General features: G+C 43.2%; 1 protein-coding gene across 3 annotated transcripts in view; it reads right to left on the reverse strand.

The window, feature by feature from the left end:
- Nucleotides 1–19960, reverse strand: part of LOC124034578 (disabled homolog 2-interacting protein-like) — a 132711-nt gene that overhangs the window by 80982 nt on the left and 31769 nt on the right. For all 3 annotated transcript variants that reach the window (XM_046347958.1, XM_046347957.1, XM_046347959.1), the window contains one exon: nt 12140–12243. In XM_046347958.1, coding sequence (XP_046203914.1) covers nt 12140–12243 — 104 coding nt within the window. The remainder of the gene's footprint in view (nt 1–12139; nt 12244–19960) is intronic.

Raw genomic sequence — 19960 nt, forward strand, 5'->3', positions numbered from 1 at the left:
CCAAAGTAACATAGCCTACCATCAGTAACACACTATGCCGCCAGAGACTCAAATCCTGCAGTGCCAGACGTGTCCCCCTGCTTAAGCAGATGTGGGATTACGTCATTTCCGGTCACAACTTGCAGGCTTGTTTTTGAGTTGCTGTGCGTTTTGTTGCCAACCTATTTTGCTACCTGACAACTTTACGGTTTTCACTTTTTAATTACCGTTCATATATTTATTGATTTTTTCCTCAACTTTTTCACTCCGGACGCTTTATCTGGACACGATTCGTCAGGACCTCCAACAGCCGAAGCTAAGTAGTAACATCAACATGATGCCTTCTAATTGCAGTCGCTGTACTCTCCTTACGGCGAGGATAGCTGTGCTACAAGCCCAGCTTCAGACGCAATCGTTAGGCAAGGGTCATTTCAGTGTAGGAAAGGATGAAACAGCGTCTGTGCCACCAGTAAGTACAGATAGTAGTATAAATCCCTTGGCACAGTCCCCGCAGCCGGACAACTTTCTCACGGTTTCTGGAAGGAAATGCTGTAGGAACGCTCAACCGGTGTCGCTCATTCAGCCGACAAAAACTTTCAACCGGTTTCCCCCATTAAGCAGCGGGTCGGAGTCAGAGGCCGAGTCTTCTCTGGTCTCTACTCCTCCCGTTACGGGGTCTGAGACGCGAAGCTTCCCACCATTAGCTCTGACAAATTGATAACTCTAGTCATTGGCGACTCCATTACCCGCAGTATTAGACTTAAAACGAATCATCCAGCGATCATACACTGTTTACCAGGGGGCAGGGCAACCGACGTTAAGGCTAATCTGAAGATGGTGCTGGCTAAAGCTAAAACTGGCGAGTGTAGAGAGTATAGAGATATTGTTATCCACGTCGGCACCAACGATGTTAGGATGAAACAGTCAGAGATCACCAAGCGCAACATAGCTTGCATCAGAGTTATTGACCTGGCCCCCTCGTTAGATGGGGTAAGAGTGCGTGCATATCAGCTAGAAAGATGTGTCGGCATCGAGTAACTGTCTCTGGCCCCCTCCCAGTTAGGGGGAGTGATGAGCTTTACAGCAGAGTCTCACAACTCAATCGCTGGTTGAAAACTGTTTTCTGCCCCTCCCAAAAGATAGAATTAGTAGATAATTGGCCCTCTTTCTGGGACTCACCCACAAACAGGACCAAGCCTGACCTGCTGAGGAGTGATGGACTCCAATACGCAGGCCTCCTAATTGTCCCTAGAATTTCTAAGCAAACAGCTGGAGGCATGGCTTTCTCCTATAGAGCTCCATTTTTATGGAACGGTCTGCCTACCCATGTCAGAGACGAAAACTCGGTCTCAACCTTTAAGTCTTTACTTGAAGACTCATCTCTTCAGTGGGTCATATGATTGAGTGTAGTCTGGCCCAGGAGTGGAAAGGCTCTGGAGCAACGAACCGCCTTTGCTGTCTCTGCCTGGCCGGTTCCCCTCTTTCCACTGGGATTCTCTGCCTCTAACCCTATTACAGGGGCTGAGTCACTGGCTTACTGGGGCTCTCTCATGCCGTCCCTGGAAGGGGTGCGTCACCTGAGTGGGTTGATTCACTGTTATGGTCATCCTGTCTGTGTTGGCGCCCCCCCCCCCCTTGGGATGTGCTGTGGCGGTGATCTTTATGGGCTATACTCAGCCTTGTCTTAGGATGGTAAGTTGGTGGTTGAAGATATCCCTCTAGTGGTGTGGGGGCTGTGCTTTGGCAAAGTGGGTGGGGTTATATCCTTCCTGTTTGGCCCTGTCCGGGGGTGTCCTCGGATGGGGCCACAGTGTCTCCTGACCCCTCCTGTCTCAGCCTCCAGTATTTATGCTGCAGTAGTTTATGTGTCGGGGGGCTAGGGTCAGTTTGTTATATCTGGAGTACTTCTCCTGTCCTATTCGGTGTCCTGTGTGAATCTAAGTGTGCGTTCTCTAATTCTCTTCCTCTCTCTTTCTTTCTCTCTCTCTCGGAGGACCTGAGCCCTAGGACCATGCCCCAGGACTACCTGACATGATGACTCCTTGCTGTCCCCAGTCCACCTGGCCATGCTGCTGCTCCAGTTTCAACTGACCTGAGCCCTAGGACCATGCCCAAGGACTGCCTGACATGATGACTCCTTGCTGTCCCCAGTCCACCTGACTGTGCTGCTGCTCCAGTTTCAACTGTTCTGCCTTACTATTATTTGACCATGCTGGTAATTTATGAACATTTGAACATCTTGGCCATGTTCTGTTATAATCTCCACCCGGCACAGCCAGAAGAGGATTGGCCACCCCACATAGCCTGGTTCCTCTCGAGGTTTCTTCCTAGGTTTTGGCCTTTCTAGGGAGTTTTTCCTAGCCACCGTGCTTCTACACCTGCATTGTTTGCTGTTTGGGGTTTTAGGCTGGGTTTCTGTACAGCACTTTGAGATATCAGCTGATGTACGAAGGGCTATATAAATACATTTGATTTGATTTGATTTAAGCCAGTACATGTCCAAGCCCGTCTGAAGTTTGCTAGAGAGCATTTGGATGATCCAGAAGAAGATTAGGAGAATGTCATATGGTCAGATGAAACCAAAATATAACTTTTTGGTAAAAACTCAACTCGTCGTGTTTGGAAGACAAAGAATGCTGAGTTGCATCCAAAGAACACCATACCTACTGTGAAGCATGGGGGTGGAAACATCATGCTTTGGGGCTGTTTTTCTGCAAAGGGACCGGGACGACTGATCCGTGTAAAGGAAAGAATGAATGGGGCCATGTATCGTGAGATTTTGAGTGAAAACCTCCATCTGCAAGGGCATTGAAGATGAAACGTGGCTGGGTCTTTCAGCATGACAATGATCCCAAACACACCGCCCGGGCAACAAAGGAGTGGCTTCGTAAGAAGTATTTCAAGGTCCTGGAGTGGCCTAGCCAGTCTCCAGTTCTCAACCTCATAGAAAATCTTTGGAGGGAGTTGAAAGTCCGTGTTGCCCAGCAACAGCCCCAAAACATCACTGCTCTAGAGGAGATCTGCATGGAGGAATGGGCCAAAATACCAGCAACAGTGTGTGAAAACCTTGTGAAGACTTACAGAAAACGTTTGACCTCTGTCATTGCCAACAAAGGGTATATAATATAAACTTTTGTTATTGACCAAATACTTATTTTCCACCATAATTTGCAAATAAATTCATTAAAAATCCTACAATGTGATTTTCTGGATTTTTTTTCTCATTTTGCCTGTCATAGTTGATGTGTACCTATGATGAAAATTACAGGCCTCTCTCATCTTTTTAAGTGGGAGAACTTGCACAATTGGTGACTGACTAAATACTTTTTTGCCCCACTGTATATATATATATATATTACAGTGTGGAGAACAAGTATTTGATACACTGCCGATTTTGCAGGTTTTCCCACTTACAAAGCATGCAGAGGTCTGTCATTTTTTATCATAGGTACACTCCAACTGTGAGAGATGGAATCGAAAACAAAAATCCAGAATATCACATTGTATGATTCTTAAGTAATCCTACTTACAAAGCATGTAGAGGTCTGTAATTTTGATTAAAATTACAGACCTATTACAGACCTCTACATGGTCTGTAATATATGCCTATTCGTTCAGTACTTTTGAAATGGACAGCGACATAATTCAGAATATGGGCAGTTGTTACAGAATTCTCCCTGTACACCAAGTCCGAACAGTAGGGGCAAATATGCAGACAATGAAAGCTCTTACAATGGGGGAATGTAGGCAGGCAATGAAAGATGTTACAAATGGGGGAACGTAAGCAGACAAATGAAAGCTGTTACAATATTCTAAGATGAGATTTCCCTAAAACAGGTTATAGGCTACATGTGCACCAGCATGTCAGAACAGTAACCTAAGTTCTAAGGGGGGAAAGTATTACTTTCTTCGTGTCACGTTCTGACCTTTATTTCCTGTGTTTTGTATTTAGTTAGTATGGTCAGGGCGTGAGTTGGGTGGGCAGTCTATGTTTGTTTTTCCATGATTTGGGTAATTCTATGTTTCGGCCTAGTATGGTTCTCAATCAGAGGCAGGTGTCATTAGTTGTCTCTGATTGAGAATCATACTTAGGTAGCCTGGGTTTCACTGTGTGTTGGTGGGTGATTGTTCATGTCTTTGTGTTTGTGGCACCAGATAGGACTGTTTTGGTTTTTCACGTTTCTTGTTTTGTAGTTTGTTGTACTTTCATCTTTATTAAAGATGCACAAAACTAACCACGCTGCATTTTGGTCCACCTCTCTTTCCCCAGAAGAAAACCATTACAGAATCACCCACCCAACTCGGACCAAGCGGCGTGGTAAAGGACAGCGACGACAGCAGCAGCAGCATCAACAACAGAGGCCAGCATCACAGGACTCCTGGACATGGGAGGAGATACTGAACGGAGAGGGACCCTGGGCACAGGCTGGGGAATATCGCCGCCCCAAAGCAGAGCTGGAGGCAGCGAAAGCTGAGCGGCGGCGATATTAGGAGCCAGCACGGCAGCGCGACAGGTACGAGGGGCAGCCCCAAAAACATTTGGGGGAGGGGCACACGAGGTGTGGTACTAAGCCAGGTAGCAGACCTGAGCTCACGCCTTGTGCTTATGATAAGCAGCGCATTACTGTTCAGGCACCGTGTTATGCGGTTAAGCGCACGGTGTCGCCAGTGCGTGCCCATAGCCCGGTGCGCGTTAGGGCAGCCCCCCGAAAGTGCCATGCGAGTGTGGGCATTGAGCCAGGGCGTATGGTGCCTGCTCAGCGGGTCTGGTCGCCGGTACGCAGTTTTGGTCCAGGTTATCCTGCGCCGGCTCTGCGTGCTGTGTCTCCGGGGCGCTGGGAGGGTGCAGTGCGTCCTCTGCCTGCGCTCCGCTCGTGCCGGGCAAATGTGGGAGAGGTGCGTGTAGTAAGCACCAGATCTCCCGTGCTTACCCACAGCCCGGTTCAACCTCTGCCTGCACTCTGGAGGGTGCGGGCTAGAGTAGTTGTCCAGCCTGGGGAAGTGGTGCCAAGGTTGCGCACCAGAGCTCCAGTGCTCCCCCACAGCCCGGTCCTTCAGGCTCCTCTTAACACCAAGCCTCCTGATGGTCTCCCCAGCCTGGTGGTTCCTGTGGCAGCTCCACGCACCAGGTTGTCTCCTCCCTGCAGGTGGTCCCGCCTGTCCGGCGCCGCGGCCGGAGTCTCCCGCCTGTCCGGCGCCGCGGCCGGAGTGTCCCGCCTGTCCGGCGCCGCTGCCAGAGTGTCCCGCCTGTCCGGCGCCAGAGCCCCTCTGCCCAGAGGCGCCAGAGCCTCTGGGCAACTTGGCAGTTGTCATAGGAGTGGCGATGATGATTTTGAGAAGAGAGACCGTGTCAGACAAGGCCTCCTACAGGTTGCTCTCGTAGAGTGATTTCAATAAAGAAAGTGCTGTCTTTCCAGTGTGCAGCTCAGGATGCTGGTAGACAGTAAACAGCTCCCTTTTCAACTTCTCCTGGTTGCCCACAGGTCATAGCTTGGTAGCACACTGGAGTTCTGAAAAAGGAATCCTTCAGTAGTGTTTGGACACCACATACATTACCACTCATCACCGCTGCCGGCGTAGGTTTGTGCAGCCAACTTCTTGACATTCAGTGCCGGTAGGACTTGTTTGATGCGTTGGAGAGGCCAACACCAGTCGTCCTTCACCTCTACAGAAACTTCTCACACACACTGTTGTCTGGTAACAAGTAACGCAGCATTTTGAAGAACAACAAATTTAAGGGTACATCAAGCATGATCTAAAACAACGTTTTGGATTGTATGTATGAAGTGTACAGAGAAGCTATAGCTAAGAAGGTGTCGGAGATTCTTTTTGCATCTGTACAGGCCGACGAGACCACTGACGTCTCCTGTAAATAACAGATAGTAATAGTGCTCTTTTGTACCCTGTAATCTCCATCACGCATGGCCTCAAAAATACAATTGAAAACGCCTGTGTTCAAGGAGTCGGCTGACTCGTCATGGCTCTGCAGTGCTGTCTCACAGTTGCCAGACAATTTAATGCATGCTATAATTTTGGCAAGCACATACCTATTCTCCTCTGTTGGTTGTGAATGTCGATGGCTCGTCTATATATCTAGCTGAGCCACAACGTTTGAGCTCCCCAGGAATCCCAGTTTAACGGCGTTGAGAATTATGCATCACATGCAGACATGTTTTGAGACCCTTTCAGAGAGACTTTTTAAATCCTTAAACCCAGACTTGGACCACACCCCTCTCCACTGAATAGCAGGCAGCGAAAGCAAAATAGTGATTGTTGTGAGATGCTTGCAGTTATATATATATATATATATATATATATATATATATATATATATATATATATATATATACATTGTCAGCAAACTGATATGTAACTCATATTAATGCTAAAATAACATGCAAAGCAGGTGGGCCTCTGCCTGATCTATAGTCGTTAATATCGAGGCATATTTCACTCTCTCTGTTCATAGGAGTAACAATATAAATGTGTGCATGAGGCAGAAATAATGCAGTGCGACTCGAGTTTCACCATCAGCTGGAAGACGATCTCCCTTTTTGGTCAGTGTCAGTAGAGGAAAGAGAGAGTGGAGGGATGTTGAGAGGGGGACCCTCAGTCTCCTTCTCTATCCCTCCACTGAGACTGACCATCAGATGCAGGCACCATCAGACCAATAAAATACAAATAAAAACCAAAATATTTAAAATGTATGCCCACTCATCTGCATTTCAGAAGTAATACAACAATGGTTCTATTGCCGGTGTGATCATATATTTTGCAATATATTTTTTTTTGTAAATGGCCCAAACAACAATGCAAGGCTTACTTTTAAGTAATGTTTTTTTCTCTTCTTAAGTAATGTATTTTCTAAACATCTGAGCAGTAAATCTCAGCTTGCATTTTGACTCAAAGAAGGTTGGTGACCCCTGTTCTAGAGTTTTCCCTGTTAACACTATCAACTTTTCCATGCAAGAGATTTTGTTGTATTGCATCTAATGTCAATTGCTTTGACACGCCCGTACTCTACACAGAGCAGCGTGGCATAAACCATTAGAGCTGCAGTAGGCCTATATGCAAATAGACCATTGTCATATATGGATCTGTGCCATTTACATTGAACTGGACTGTGTTTACAGCATGAGCTTTTGTGAGTAGATGCACTTGTTTTGAGATCAAAGCAAGAGCTGCATGTAGCCACGTGTGCACATTTTGTTCATATCCTTTGCTAGTTAGTGAGTTATTAGCCCAGTTATAGATCTTTTGTAGTCAGCAATAGGGGAGTGATTGCTTCCTAAAAGAGTACAAAACGTGTATATTTCTAGACCTCTTTGAAAAGAGTCAGGTAAAGAGCTTGTTTTTTGTCTTAGAAAGGGGCAATGTTGTAACTTGAGACAGGCTTGAATAAGCTAAGTAGCCAATAGGCAGAGGGTAGTATAATTTGACTGATTCTCTGTAATAATTAGTATGGTAATAATTATGCATTTTATTTTGTAAAGTGGTTTCTTGCAACAAACAAACACAACAACATTTTCAGTCACCTCCTTGTCTGAAGGACAAGTGGATAAACAGGTTAATGTCAAGCCAAGCATCTTTTTTTCACCAAAAGTCCCATTGAATGTAGGCTAACATGTTTATTTATTTATTATTTCACCTTTATTTAACCAGGTAGGGCAGTTGAGAACAAGTTCTCATTTACAACTGCAACCTGGCCAAGACAAAGCAAAGGGACACAAACAACACAGTTAGTTACACATGGAATAAACAAACATACAGTCAATACCACAATAGCGAAGTCTATATACAGTGTGTGCAAATGAGGTAAGATAAGGGAGGTAAGGCAATAAATAGGCCATAGTGGCAAAATAATTACAATTTAGCAATTAAACACTGGAGTGATAGATGTGCAGAAGACAAATGTGCAAGTAGAGATACGGGGGTGCAAATGAGCAACAAAATAAATAACAGTATGGAGAAGAGGTAGTTAGATGGACTATTTACAGATGGGCTATGTACAGGTGCAGTGATCTGTGAGCTGCTCGGACAGCTGGTGCTTAAAGTTAGTGAGGGAGATATAGGACTCCAGCTTTTTGCAATTTTTGCAATTCGTTCCTGTCATTGGCATCAGAGAACAGGAAGGAATGGCAGCCAAAGGAGGAATTGGCTTTGGGGGTGACCAGTGAAATATACCTGCTTGAGCCTGTGCTACGGGTCGGTGCTGCTATGGTGACCAGTGAGCTGAGACAAGGCGGGGCTTTACCTATAGATGACCTGGAGCCAGTGGATTTGTCAATGAATATGAAGCGAGGGCCAGCCAATGAGAGCATACCAGTCGCTGTGGTGGGTAGTATATGGGGCTTTGGTGACAAAACGCATGGCACTGTGATAGACTGCATCCAATTTGCTGAGTAGAGTGTTGGAGGCTATTTTGTAAACGTCATCGCCGAAGTCAAGGATCGGTAGGATAGGACATTGAACACCACATATTAGCTTTTCCTGTAGGCTGAATAATAGAACAGCTATTTACATGTTAAAATGTTATAGGATGCATTTTCTCCATTGTTATTGATGGTAGGCCACTCTGGTAGATCGTCATTATAAGCAAATAGCCACAGGAGCCTACTTGGCCACTTTAAAAAAACTTTAGCTTAAAGCGGGTACAGCCTCAGTGTTCACAGTAAATGCATGCTGGAAGTTGCACAGAATTTTCACAACATTTAAATTTGCGTTCAGATGGTGGTGGCAAAACATATATTTATAGTGATTTCTATGGGTCTTCCTCTATTCTGATTGTTTTATACTGTTCAATTCAACCCCACCAAAAAAGTCAGCATTTTCATTCATTTCTAAATTTCTTGCACTCATTTGAGATAATTTCCACACTGTCACGGAGGGCGGCATGATATGGGCAAACAATCTAGACCTACATTTTGACCAAATGTTGCAACTGCGATTTGACTTGTGATATAGAGCAAAACACTTTAGATGAACTGTTGGAATCATGGATATAGAATGACCATAAAAACTATATAGTTTGAATATAATAGTGGGCACTTTGAATACAGTGTTTGACATGACAACAAATGCCAGGGAGGAGTTATTGTGACAGGGTAGGAACCAAAGTGTTGTCAAGTGTTTCCTAGGGGACCCTATAATCTTTGTTTCTCTTTTAGCTACTTCATGTAGCTAACATTGTTGCCTTGCGTTGTCCTCTGATTTAGAAGGTACTGTTGCACAACAAACATGCAGGTGTACACCATCACTAGTATTATCAGGCTGTATAGTTAGTTATGTTTGCTCTGACTCAGTACATTTATTAGCTAGCTAGCAATTAGCAATAGCAGCTAACAAGATTTAGGCCCAACTTACTAAGAAAAGACAAACTAGCTGTTTGCAGATGTAAGAAACATGAACTAAGCGTAATTGTAGAAGTCCAGTGGATGTATATTAAGAAGCAAAGTGAAAACAGCATTAATATTCATCAACATTGTTTCATCTGCAGCATTTACCATGCAGAAACTGAACGCAAGTGACTCGTGGTAGAGGAACAACAAATTCACTCCTTGAGAGACAGGGGGCGGGGCTAGGTTTGTGTGGAAAACAGAATGGAGAGAGAACGGATATAGATGACTCAAGAAGTGAAGTAAACTATACAAATTGACTTTATACATAGCGTATCACATTTAACCATTCCAATACCGTTATAGAAGTAAAAACCAAAACCGGTATGTGCAGCAATACCGTTATATCGTAAAATCCGGTATTCAGCCCAGCATGTACATATTACCTCAATTACCTCGACTAACCTGTATCCCCGCACATTGATTTGGTACTGGTACCCCCTGTACATAGCCGTATTGTTACTTTAGCTTATTTTGTAAATATTTGCTTAACTTATTTTCTTAAAACGGCATTGTTGGTTAAGGGCTTGTAAGTAAGCATTTTACAGTAAGGTCTACACCTGTTGTATTCAGATGTATGTGACAAATGAAATTGTTTTGATTTGATACATTGAAAGAATACAAACAAAACCTAAGATGGAAGAAACGGAAGCATTTTGAAAACACTCTAAAAGAGAATGAAGACTTCATTGATGGAAACCCGTTCTGGGAGAAATGGAATGATCTAAATGAAAAAAAGGATAAATAAATGGCAACATTTGGATAGATCACTTTGAAAGTCTATGGAATAATACCATCAGAAGACATTACTTTAAACCCCAAATACAAAACCTGGAAAGGCAGCATCAGGAATTAAATGCTTAAACACATTACTCCTGAGTTGCAGGAAACCTTATTAAATGATTCAACCTGTTTTTGAAGTGTGGCTGCTTCCCTGATATTTGGAACCAGGGACTCATAACCCGCATACATACAAATTTGACAAATTAGACCCTAATAACTATAGGGGAATATGTTTCACAAGTAACATAGGGAAACTGTTCTGCTGTATTCTGAATACAGATCTTGCTCACAGCAAAACAAAACAAAATGTCTTTCTACCCAAACTCAGAACAGACCACATACAAACATTACACACTAATAAACCAACAAGTACATCAGAAATGCAGAGGAAAAATATTTGCACATTTGTTGATTTTAAGAATGATTTTGATTTATATTTATATTTATATATTACAAAACCCTCCAAAGCGGCATTGGGGGTAAAGTATACATCATAAAATGTAGATACTGAAACACATGTAGCATTAAACTGAACAATAAAATAACATTTTTTTGCTCAAGGGCGAGGGTTGAGACAATGGTGCAGTTTAAGTCCAACCCTGTTCAACGTCTACATCAATGAACTAGCAGTGTTGTTGGACCGATCTGCAGCCCCTGGACTCACCCTCAAGGATGAGGAGGTCAAATTCCTGCTCTACACAGGTGACATTGTCCTACTGTCACTAACAGAGCAAGATCTACGGGAACAACTTAACATTCTTTGAGAATACAGCATCAGTGGGGCAATCAACAATAACTTTCAGAAAACCAAAGTTATGATTTGACAGAAGAAGGCCAGGAATCAGAGCAGCAGACACTCATTCAAATTTAGTCCCAGGTACAACTAACAGGGACAAAATAAATCCGTGCCTGTGGTGTATTTGGTCTGACAGTGAATGCACTAAAAGAAAAACCCTGTGAAGTATTTTAGTCCATAAAATTACAATTTTCTAAAATAAATATTCCTATCCAAATCTGGGGCAAAATATTCAGTAGTGTAATTTCACCAATTCCAGTATATGGAAGCACGGTTTGGGGTCCAACCTGTAATTACGATTATAGGCATTGGTAAAAACCCAATAGAAAATCGTCACACAGAATTCTGCAGAATTATCCTAAATATCCAAAAGAGAGTTCCAAATAATCCATGCAGAGTGGAACTTGGATGATTCTCTTTAATTGTAAATATAAAGAAAAGGACACTAACATTTTGAAATTAACAGCCTTACAAATCAAAGCACTGGAAACCCAAGAGCTGAACCCTGAAAAGTGTCCCCTATGTCAGCTGTTAAAAAACCCTATAACCCTATAATTTAAACACACAAGGAAATCAATCAAATTTTTACATAAATGAAAACCTATTTGACAAATTGGGAAAATGAAACAAAAACACTGAATAAACTAAATTTGGCCCTCAAAAGAACATACAAATTGGCAGAATATCTCTACTCTCAGAGATACAAAACAGAGACGGATCCTGACCAAATACAGACTCAGTGACCACAAATTGGCTATAGAAAAAGGGACAGACAAAAACACATTGCACGACAGGGGAGGTAGAGACACTTTTTGATCTACTGTGTGAAATATTCCTAAATAAGAGAAGATTTTTTCTAGAAAATATCTCAATCAATTCCCAAATTCTGTGCATTTACTAATGACATAATGCAGGAATTATTCTGGGTGAGGGAGAACCACAAATATTACTGCCATATATGTATATGGTTGCCATAGTCTGAGGGACATCCCATGACCATTAATTCCCTGAAGAGTTACATTGTATATACAGTAATTTACAAGTAATACAGTGTAACTATCATCCATGTACAATTGTATTTCATTTCAATAAAACAATTTGAGAGGGGGGATGGGAAGAGAGCTCGAGATGGGAGGGGGGACTAGAGAGAGGGAGCAGTAGAGTAGGTGTACTGTTGAATGCTCACCGTGACTTTGAATGGGGTAGAGGTGGCCGGCTCCATGGAGGGGCTTTTGTCCAGAGCGCTACCCGGCATGCTGCGCCTGCGACCCACCCTCTCAGGAGGGAGCTCTGGGGAGGGGGAGAGGAATTTGCATATAAGTCATTGCGGCACAATTCAATCAAATTCCAAAAGGTAGACGTTTGCGGTTCTATTATAATCCCAAACAATGTACATATGATCTTCAGAAAGGAGGAACAATCTTAAAATGAAAAAGGTAGACAACCCCTTGGATCTGGCTTCACCTAAAAGATGAGTTTGAGATGCGCTACACATTGCATTCTACATAAACAAACAGGTAATGAGAGAAAGGTAGAAGCAGAGTTCGCATGAAAAACCGCCATCCCTGACAGACTACGAAATCCATGCTTGTTCTCTCTGTGTCGGTATCTGTTCTAAGTTGATACACTGAGAGATACGCTTCACTCTTATTTCTGCCCCTGTGGGAAAGATAAGGCTCCAACAAGAAGGCGCACCTCTGAGCTCCCTCATTTATCGCCTCAAACTTTCTCACGGAGGAAGGAGAAAACAGACAATCACTGCATTCAATTACATGAGAATATTCTGATAGTGTGTAATACTTAACTTCTGGCTTTTAGAACAATTTCGGCTAATAATGGGTTTGCTAAGCTAGCTACCATAGCTCATCAACCACAGAAAGGCCAATAGATAATATGAAAGCACATCAACATGACAAGATCACTTCAAACAAGCAGGAAGAGAACGCTGTGAAAATGAGAAAGTGATGCGTAGAGGTCTGGAGACAGTTTACACTGCATTTGGCTGTCTCCAGGAATATCCTCTGGTTGCATCCTCCACTGGCTAGCTTTCAGAAGGCATCAACATAAGTCTGCCTTGACTAGCTGACATTTCTTCAAGCCTAAAATGTTGGTTCAAATAAATAAATCACATTATTTCGAATTCTTTAAATTCTGAATGAATTGAAGGTACCTGAAATACACGTGTTAAGTATTGTTAACCAAGACTAGGCTAATTTAAACCATTTCTGTCAGTTCTATTCTTTAAATACTTGTACATGTAAACAGGGACTTCCCTCATTAACATTTGCGGACTAAGTTATGTTTTACCTTATTCTGGAGCGCGAGCTACGGGGTGGGTGCTGCTATAGTGACTAGTGAGCTGAGATAAGGCGGAGCTTTACCTAGCAAAGACTTACAGATGACCTGGAGCCAGTGGGTTTGGCGACCTGTATGCTCTTGTTGGCTGGAGAGCATACAGGTCTCAGTGGTGGGTAGTATATGGGGCTTTGGTGACCAAACAGATTGCACGGTGATAGACTGTATCCAATTTGCTGAGTAGAGTGTTGGAGGCTATTTTGTAAATGACATCGTCAAAGTCAAGAATCAGTAGGATAGTCAGTTTTACGAGGGTATATTTGGCCGCATGAGGGAAGGATGCTTTGTTGCCAAATAGGAAGCATATTCTAGATTTAATTTTGGATTAGAGATGCTGAATGTGAGTCTGGAAGGAGAGTTTACAGTCTAACCAGACACCTAGGTATTTGTAGTTTGTAGTCCACATATTCTAAGTTAGAACCGTCCAGCGTAGTGACGGGTGGGCGGGCAGCGATTGGTTAAAGAGCATGCATTTAGTTTTACTTGCATTTAAGAGCAGTTGGAGGCCACAGAAGGAGTGTTGTATGGCATTGAAGTTTGTCTGGAGGTTTGTTAACACAGTGTCCAAAGAAGGGCCAGAGGTATACAGAATGGTGTTGTCTACGTAGAAGTGGATCAGATAATCACCAGCAGCAAGAGCGACATTAATGTATACAGACAAAAGGGTCGGCCCGAGAACTGAAACCTGTGGCACACCCATAGAGACTGCCAGAAGTCCGGACAACAGGCCCTCCGATTTGACACCCTGTGAGATGTCTTCCACCAAGGCACCTTCAAATTCCCTGACATTTCTGGGGGGGAATGGCCCTAGCCCTCACCCTCCGATCCAACAGGTCCCAGATTGAGATCCGGGCTCTTCACTGGCCATGGCAGAACACTGACATTCCTGTCTTGCAGGAATTCACGCACAGAACGAGCAGTATGGCTGGTGCCATTGACATGCTGGAGAGTTATGTCAGGATGAGCCTGCAGGAAGGGCACCACATGAGGGAGGAGAATGTCTTCCCTGTAATTCATAGCATTGAGATTGCCTGCAACGACAGCAAACTCAGTCCTATGATGCTGTGGCACACCACCCCAGACCATGACGGACCCTCCGCCTGCAAATCCATCCCGCTCAATAGTACAGGCCTCGGTGTAATGCTCATTCCTTCGACGAGAAACACAAATTTGACCATTACCCCTGGTGAGACAAAACCCTCAGTCCAGCCTCTCTCAGCCTATTGCTGACAGTCTGAGCACTGATGGAGGGATTGTGCATTCCTGGTGTAACTCGGTCAGTTGTTGTTGCATTCCTGTACCTGTCCCGCAGGTGTGATGTTCAGATGTACCGATCCTGTGCAGGTGTTGTTACACGTGGTCTGCCACTGCGAGGAAGATCGGCTGTCCATCCTGTCTCCCTGTAGCGCTGTCTGAGACGTCTCACAGTACGGACATCGCAATTTATTGCCCTGGCCACATCTGCAGTCCTCATGCCTCCTTGCATCATGCCTACAGGCACGTTCATGCAGATGCGCAGGTACCCTGGGCATCTTTCTTTTGGTGTTTTTCAGTCAGTAGAAAGGCCTCTTTAGTGTGCTAAGTTTTCATAACTGTGACCTTAATTGCCTACCGTCTGTAAGCTGTTAGTGTCTTAACGACCGTTCCACAGGTGCATGTTCATTAATTGTTTATGGTTCATTGAACAAGCATGGGAAACAGTGTTTAAACCCTTTACAATGAAGATCTGTGAAATTATCTGAATTTTACTAATTATATTTGAAAGACAGGGTCCTAAAAAGAGATGTTTCTTTTTTTCCTGAGTTTATATGCCTACATAAATTACTGTACAGCCTCTGTAAAATAAAATGTTCTACTGACAGAGCAAAGGGTGTTTATCGGTCTTTTAGTGCAGTCAGTCCATGGTGTATAGGCCAGCGGAAGTGCATCCCCTAAGGCAGTGTGAAGAGCCAACCTGGATCAAAGAGAAGTCTTCACTGGAGAGCTGTTATATTACAAACAGTTAACTGCCTACCGCCGCACACCATTGCATCAATCTTTTGTCTGATTTCTTGTTTGATACAGTATCTTAAAGTGTTTAGACTTAGTATAGATACATTTTTATAACCATGTGGTAAAAAGAATGCACCTCAGTATTTTAGTTTTAGCATGCTAGCAGATGCATAATGACTGGAAGTCTATGGGTAATGCTAGTTAGCAATTGCGCTAGTGCTAGTTCGCAACTTCCTTATAACTGTACACAGAGACATATATATGGTATCAACGAGTTCATCCGACTCTGGGGAAGTAGATAAAGGGCCTCATTGCCAAAATCCCGAAGTATCCCTTTAACACTAACAGTCAAAAATGTGCTCCGTCTTCAGACATTTTGGGCATTGGATAAACCAAACAATGCAGTTGTTTCAGTGTGAGTGTCACACAACAGCACTGTGATGCAAGAAAGATGACCTTTTCTCTCCAAAGCACAAAAAGTCCATTATCCAAAGTGTTTATATGAATACAAAGGAATTCTGAGTAGAGCACTCAGACTCAAGTTCAAAGACGACTTTAAAGAGCAACTCTAGGTACAGATCGTAAAAAACAACGCAGGAAACAATGCAGGAAGCTTGTGGTTTTTCATCTCCAAATTGGAAAAAATGTGTTTTCCCACCACTAATTCGAAGTAAAAGCCAGGGGTAAGCATTATTAGGTTAGGAAAGAGGGGTCCCCTTTCCCCATAGCCTAACCTATACCTGTGTGTAAATTCCTACATGACAAATGAGCCTTTAGTTCAGTACAGAGCGCAAGCCGAAAGGCACAGATCATCAGACAAACATTACCAGGGCTGTTTACTGTAGGGCTGACCCCAATTAGTCGACTGGTCGATTGTTTTATTTGATAGGCTGTTGGTCAAACAATAATCTTTTGTCGAGCAGTAGGAAATATATATGGGGCCGAGACTAATCAATTGCGCAAGCCGCTGGATGGCAGTCCAAGAAGAAGGGGATGTGGTTAAGATGCACATCTCTCTCCAAAATGCCGTCTCTCCCATGAGTTGTTTTCATAACTTCATTGTGTGAATTGTTTGTGTTTGATTGTTAGTGTCTATTAATTCCCCATTACATACATCACCAGTAGTACATTTATCGTTAATTCCTATCATTTCAAATCTACAATGTTTGTTTGGTTACGTTAATTTCTGTTAATGCATTCAGTACCTCACTGGGGCCAAACTTCTTCCATCCAGGACCTCTATACCAGGAGGTGTCAGAGGAAGGCCCTAGTCATTGTGTGACGGCCCTGAATTTTTCTGAACCGTCTCAGTGCAGCTCCTTCCAATAGGGCGCTTTCCCTTTAATTCCCAATTAAATAGCCAGTATCAGCTGCGCAAAAGGGGGTTTTTGTGATGGAGACGTGACTGAGGATGTGTTCAACCCTCAGTTCCCGAAGCTTCTCTATTCCGTTGTTTTGTTGCCGTTAAACGTGTGTTTTGTTGCCTAATAGAGTTTACCCAGGATCGGATCCACTCTTTGCGTCCCTGGACTACACCTCTCCGTTCTTCGTGGCCTTTCTCCGCTGGAGATCTATTGGCGGATTGGATTGTCTGACTGACCGACTGACTACCACCTTTTTGTATACGGTATTTCATTTGTTTGGATGTGATGTATACTGTGATTTGTGTAGTTAGTGGTAGTTGAGGACTTAATTAAGAGTTGATCCGCTTTAAGGTTCTGTGGTAAAGAAATTGTATATTGATTGTATGTTTAATACTGGGTTTACGCTACACGGAACGAACGGACAAACATCGCGTGACAAAAGTCACTTGAGTTCACTGAACTCCTTTACCGGGCAGGACTCTTTTTAGGCCCGAGGTACAGGACATTTCTGGAGGAGCCAGAACTCATTGTGATATTATTATATATGTGTGTAATCATTGTTGTTGCTAATACAACCCACGCAACAGAATATAATTGTTTTTGAAGTTCTTTTCAATGTTTTAAGGGTTTATGAAAAGTTTATTTCCATCCTGACTTTTACATACGTCCTTTGTATTGGTGTAGACTTGACGGACCAGATGGGACTCATTCCCACCCAAACTAAAAGGAGAAACTAATGTTTTCTCTGGTAGGCACAACCTACCTGGCACCCCTATAAATAATAACCTCAAGTCAAAACCGTTACAATAGACTGTTCTCTCAGGCTACCGCACGGCAAGCAGTAGCGGAGTGCCAAGTCTAGGTCCAAAAGGCTTAATAGCTTCTTCCCCCAGGCCATAAGACTCCTGAACAGTTAATCAAAGGTCTACCCAGACCCCTCTGTTACACTGCTGCTACTCTCTGGTTTATTATTTATGTATAATCATTTTAACTCTACCCACATGTACATATTACCTCAATTACCTAGACTAAAATTTGATTTGAATATATTATTACTCCAGTATTTTACCGTTCTTATTGTCAGAGTGGACATGTTGTTTGCAGAACACACAACCTATGCTTGTGAGAAACAAGTTTGTTTATTTAATTCCATTGACAAGTTGTCAATTTAGTCAGTGTCTCTTGTTTGGAGTGCTCCTGTCAATGTTGAGTAAGGACATGCACCTGATTACGCATAGAAGTAAGCCTATAGGCTACTTGGCCTGCATGTAAATGTAGGCATATGAATGTGCCCATCTGGGGATCTGATAGTATTTATGATTGGCTTAACGCACCACCACTAATGAGCTGTGGAGCTTCTCAAAGTAATGTTTTCTTAACCTAAAACAGCAAGCAAATAAAGTCTGTTTTTAGATCCATTGAGAATGACAATAGTTAGTTTGTCAATGTATTTTACTAATATTTCCATCTCTCTCCCTTTCGATAACCACTCAGCATGAAAGGGAAAAATGTCATGCTCTGATCCAGTGGAAATGTCATAAAATTGGCCTACCTGATGAGCTCTTATCCCTTGCACAAATAGCCTACAGCCGTGTCTGTCCCGAGCTCACTGGCACAGGAATCTCTGCGGACCCAAGTTGATACAAATGTTTCAAGTTTGTCGCAGATAGGCTATGCGGTAGCCAATGTGATTTATAGGATATATTCTACCTGCAGGATGCAATGTTTTTATTGTTGTCTTTATGTAGGCTATTTTTACATAGTTGACAATGGCAATAGAAGTTAATTTTGGGTTTGTATAATTTTTATTCGGATAGAATTGTAAATAACCACATGACAATGATTGAGATATGACGACGTTATTATAAATTATATGAAACTGTTCCACGAAAATGTGCATTTGAAAACCATAACTGGCACGCAGATCGGTAGAAATACTAAGATAAATAGTCATTCCACATGAGAAAGGTTGCCGACTCCTTGTAGCCTATTACTGGCAACTTCAGGAGACTAACAGCAGAATCTGCAAAGCCAGCAGGAGCGAAAGGAGGATGGTCAGGTCAGTTTACGTCTTTTTTCTTCTGATTATCTTGATCTCTGGCTCCCTCTGGAGTCATGCGTTTCTTATTTCATCAAACAGTGTGCTTAAAGCATCAGACAAGCTAAATACATATAGTTTATTTTATAAAAATACAATTAAAAAAACATGTTAAAATGTTGTTTTTTTCTCTCCCTAGGTCAACCAATATTCCTTTTTTTGTCAGGGACAGACCTTGTTTACTGTGGTAGCCTACTTGCTCACTACCATACATCACACTTTCTCCTGGGATATTTAGGTTAGACAAAAGTCAGTGAAGTGACAAATAACAATCCTGAGGGATTAATTTTTTGGTGGAGGACTGTCCCAGGGGATAAAACAGTAGTTGGTTATCCCTGTTTGCAGCTCTGGTCCTACTCCTGGAGTGAATGTGCTGTCTGTGCAGACGGGTCTGACCCAGTAGTCTGTAGTATTAGGACTTCCTCCCCAAACTTTTCCTCATTGTGCCCGACATTTCAACCTCCGATATACTAACAGTCTGCTAGAAACCTATTCAGACTATTATGACTATTCAGTCATCACTGTTGTACTGAGCTGAGCAGTTTCTGATGTCATGTGCTAGACTAGAGAACAGCACTGCACCTACATGTCAGGATAAACAATCTTGGGGAGGGGGACAATTCCTGTGAGGGGTTGAGTTCTACTTCTGAGGGGGCAGGTCAGGGGTCATGCTTGTAACCTCTCCGGCAGCGTGCCGGTGTCAACTCACAACCCCAAAAATAAAGAATAATTTAAAAAATATATTATTTTTTAGAGATACCAGTGCTGAGAGTTCGTCATTGAAGAGCAGTATAGAGGTACAACCCTGGTGATAGGCTATATTATGATGCAATGTTATTTTTTTAGACGTTGACAGCATGTGCCCCTACATCCCCAAAGCCTTGACCGTGGAGCACGTGCCGTCAGCCCAGCAACAGTGCTGCTACTGTTACACTCCCAGTCACGTTCCCCTCACATGTCACCCTTGGAAAAACAGCCTGTCACACACCCCTCTGAGCCCCTCACATGTCACCCTGGAAACAACAGCCAGTCGCACGGCCGGGAGTTTGTCCTGGCAACCTGAACATACTAGGAAAAACAAAATCCTACTTATACTAGTTCGGGGATGTCAAACATACGGCCCGCAGGCCCAAACTACTAAAATGACTCTGTGTCTTTCACAAATAATGCTAAGAGCAAGCTAAGAGGCTGGGGAATG

The sequence above is a fragment of the Oncorhynchus gorbuscha genome, linkage group LG04 (assembly GCF_021184085.1).
Source record: "Oncorhynchus gorbuscha isolate QuinsamMale2020 ecotype Even-year linkage group LG04, OgorEven_v1.0, whole genome shotgun sequence".
Taxonomy (NCBI): domain Eukaryota; kingdom Metazoa; phylum Chordata; class Actinopteri; order Salmoniformes; family Salmonidae; genus Oncorhynchus; species Oncorhynchus gorbuscha.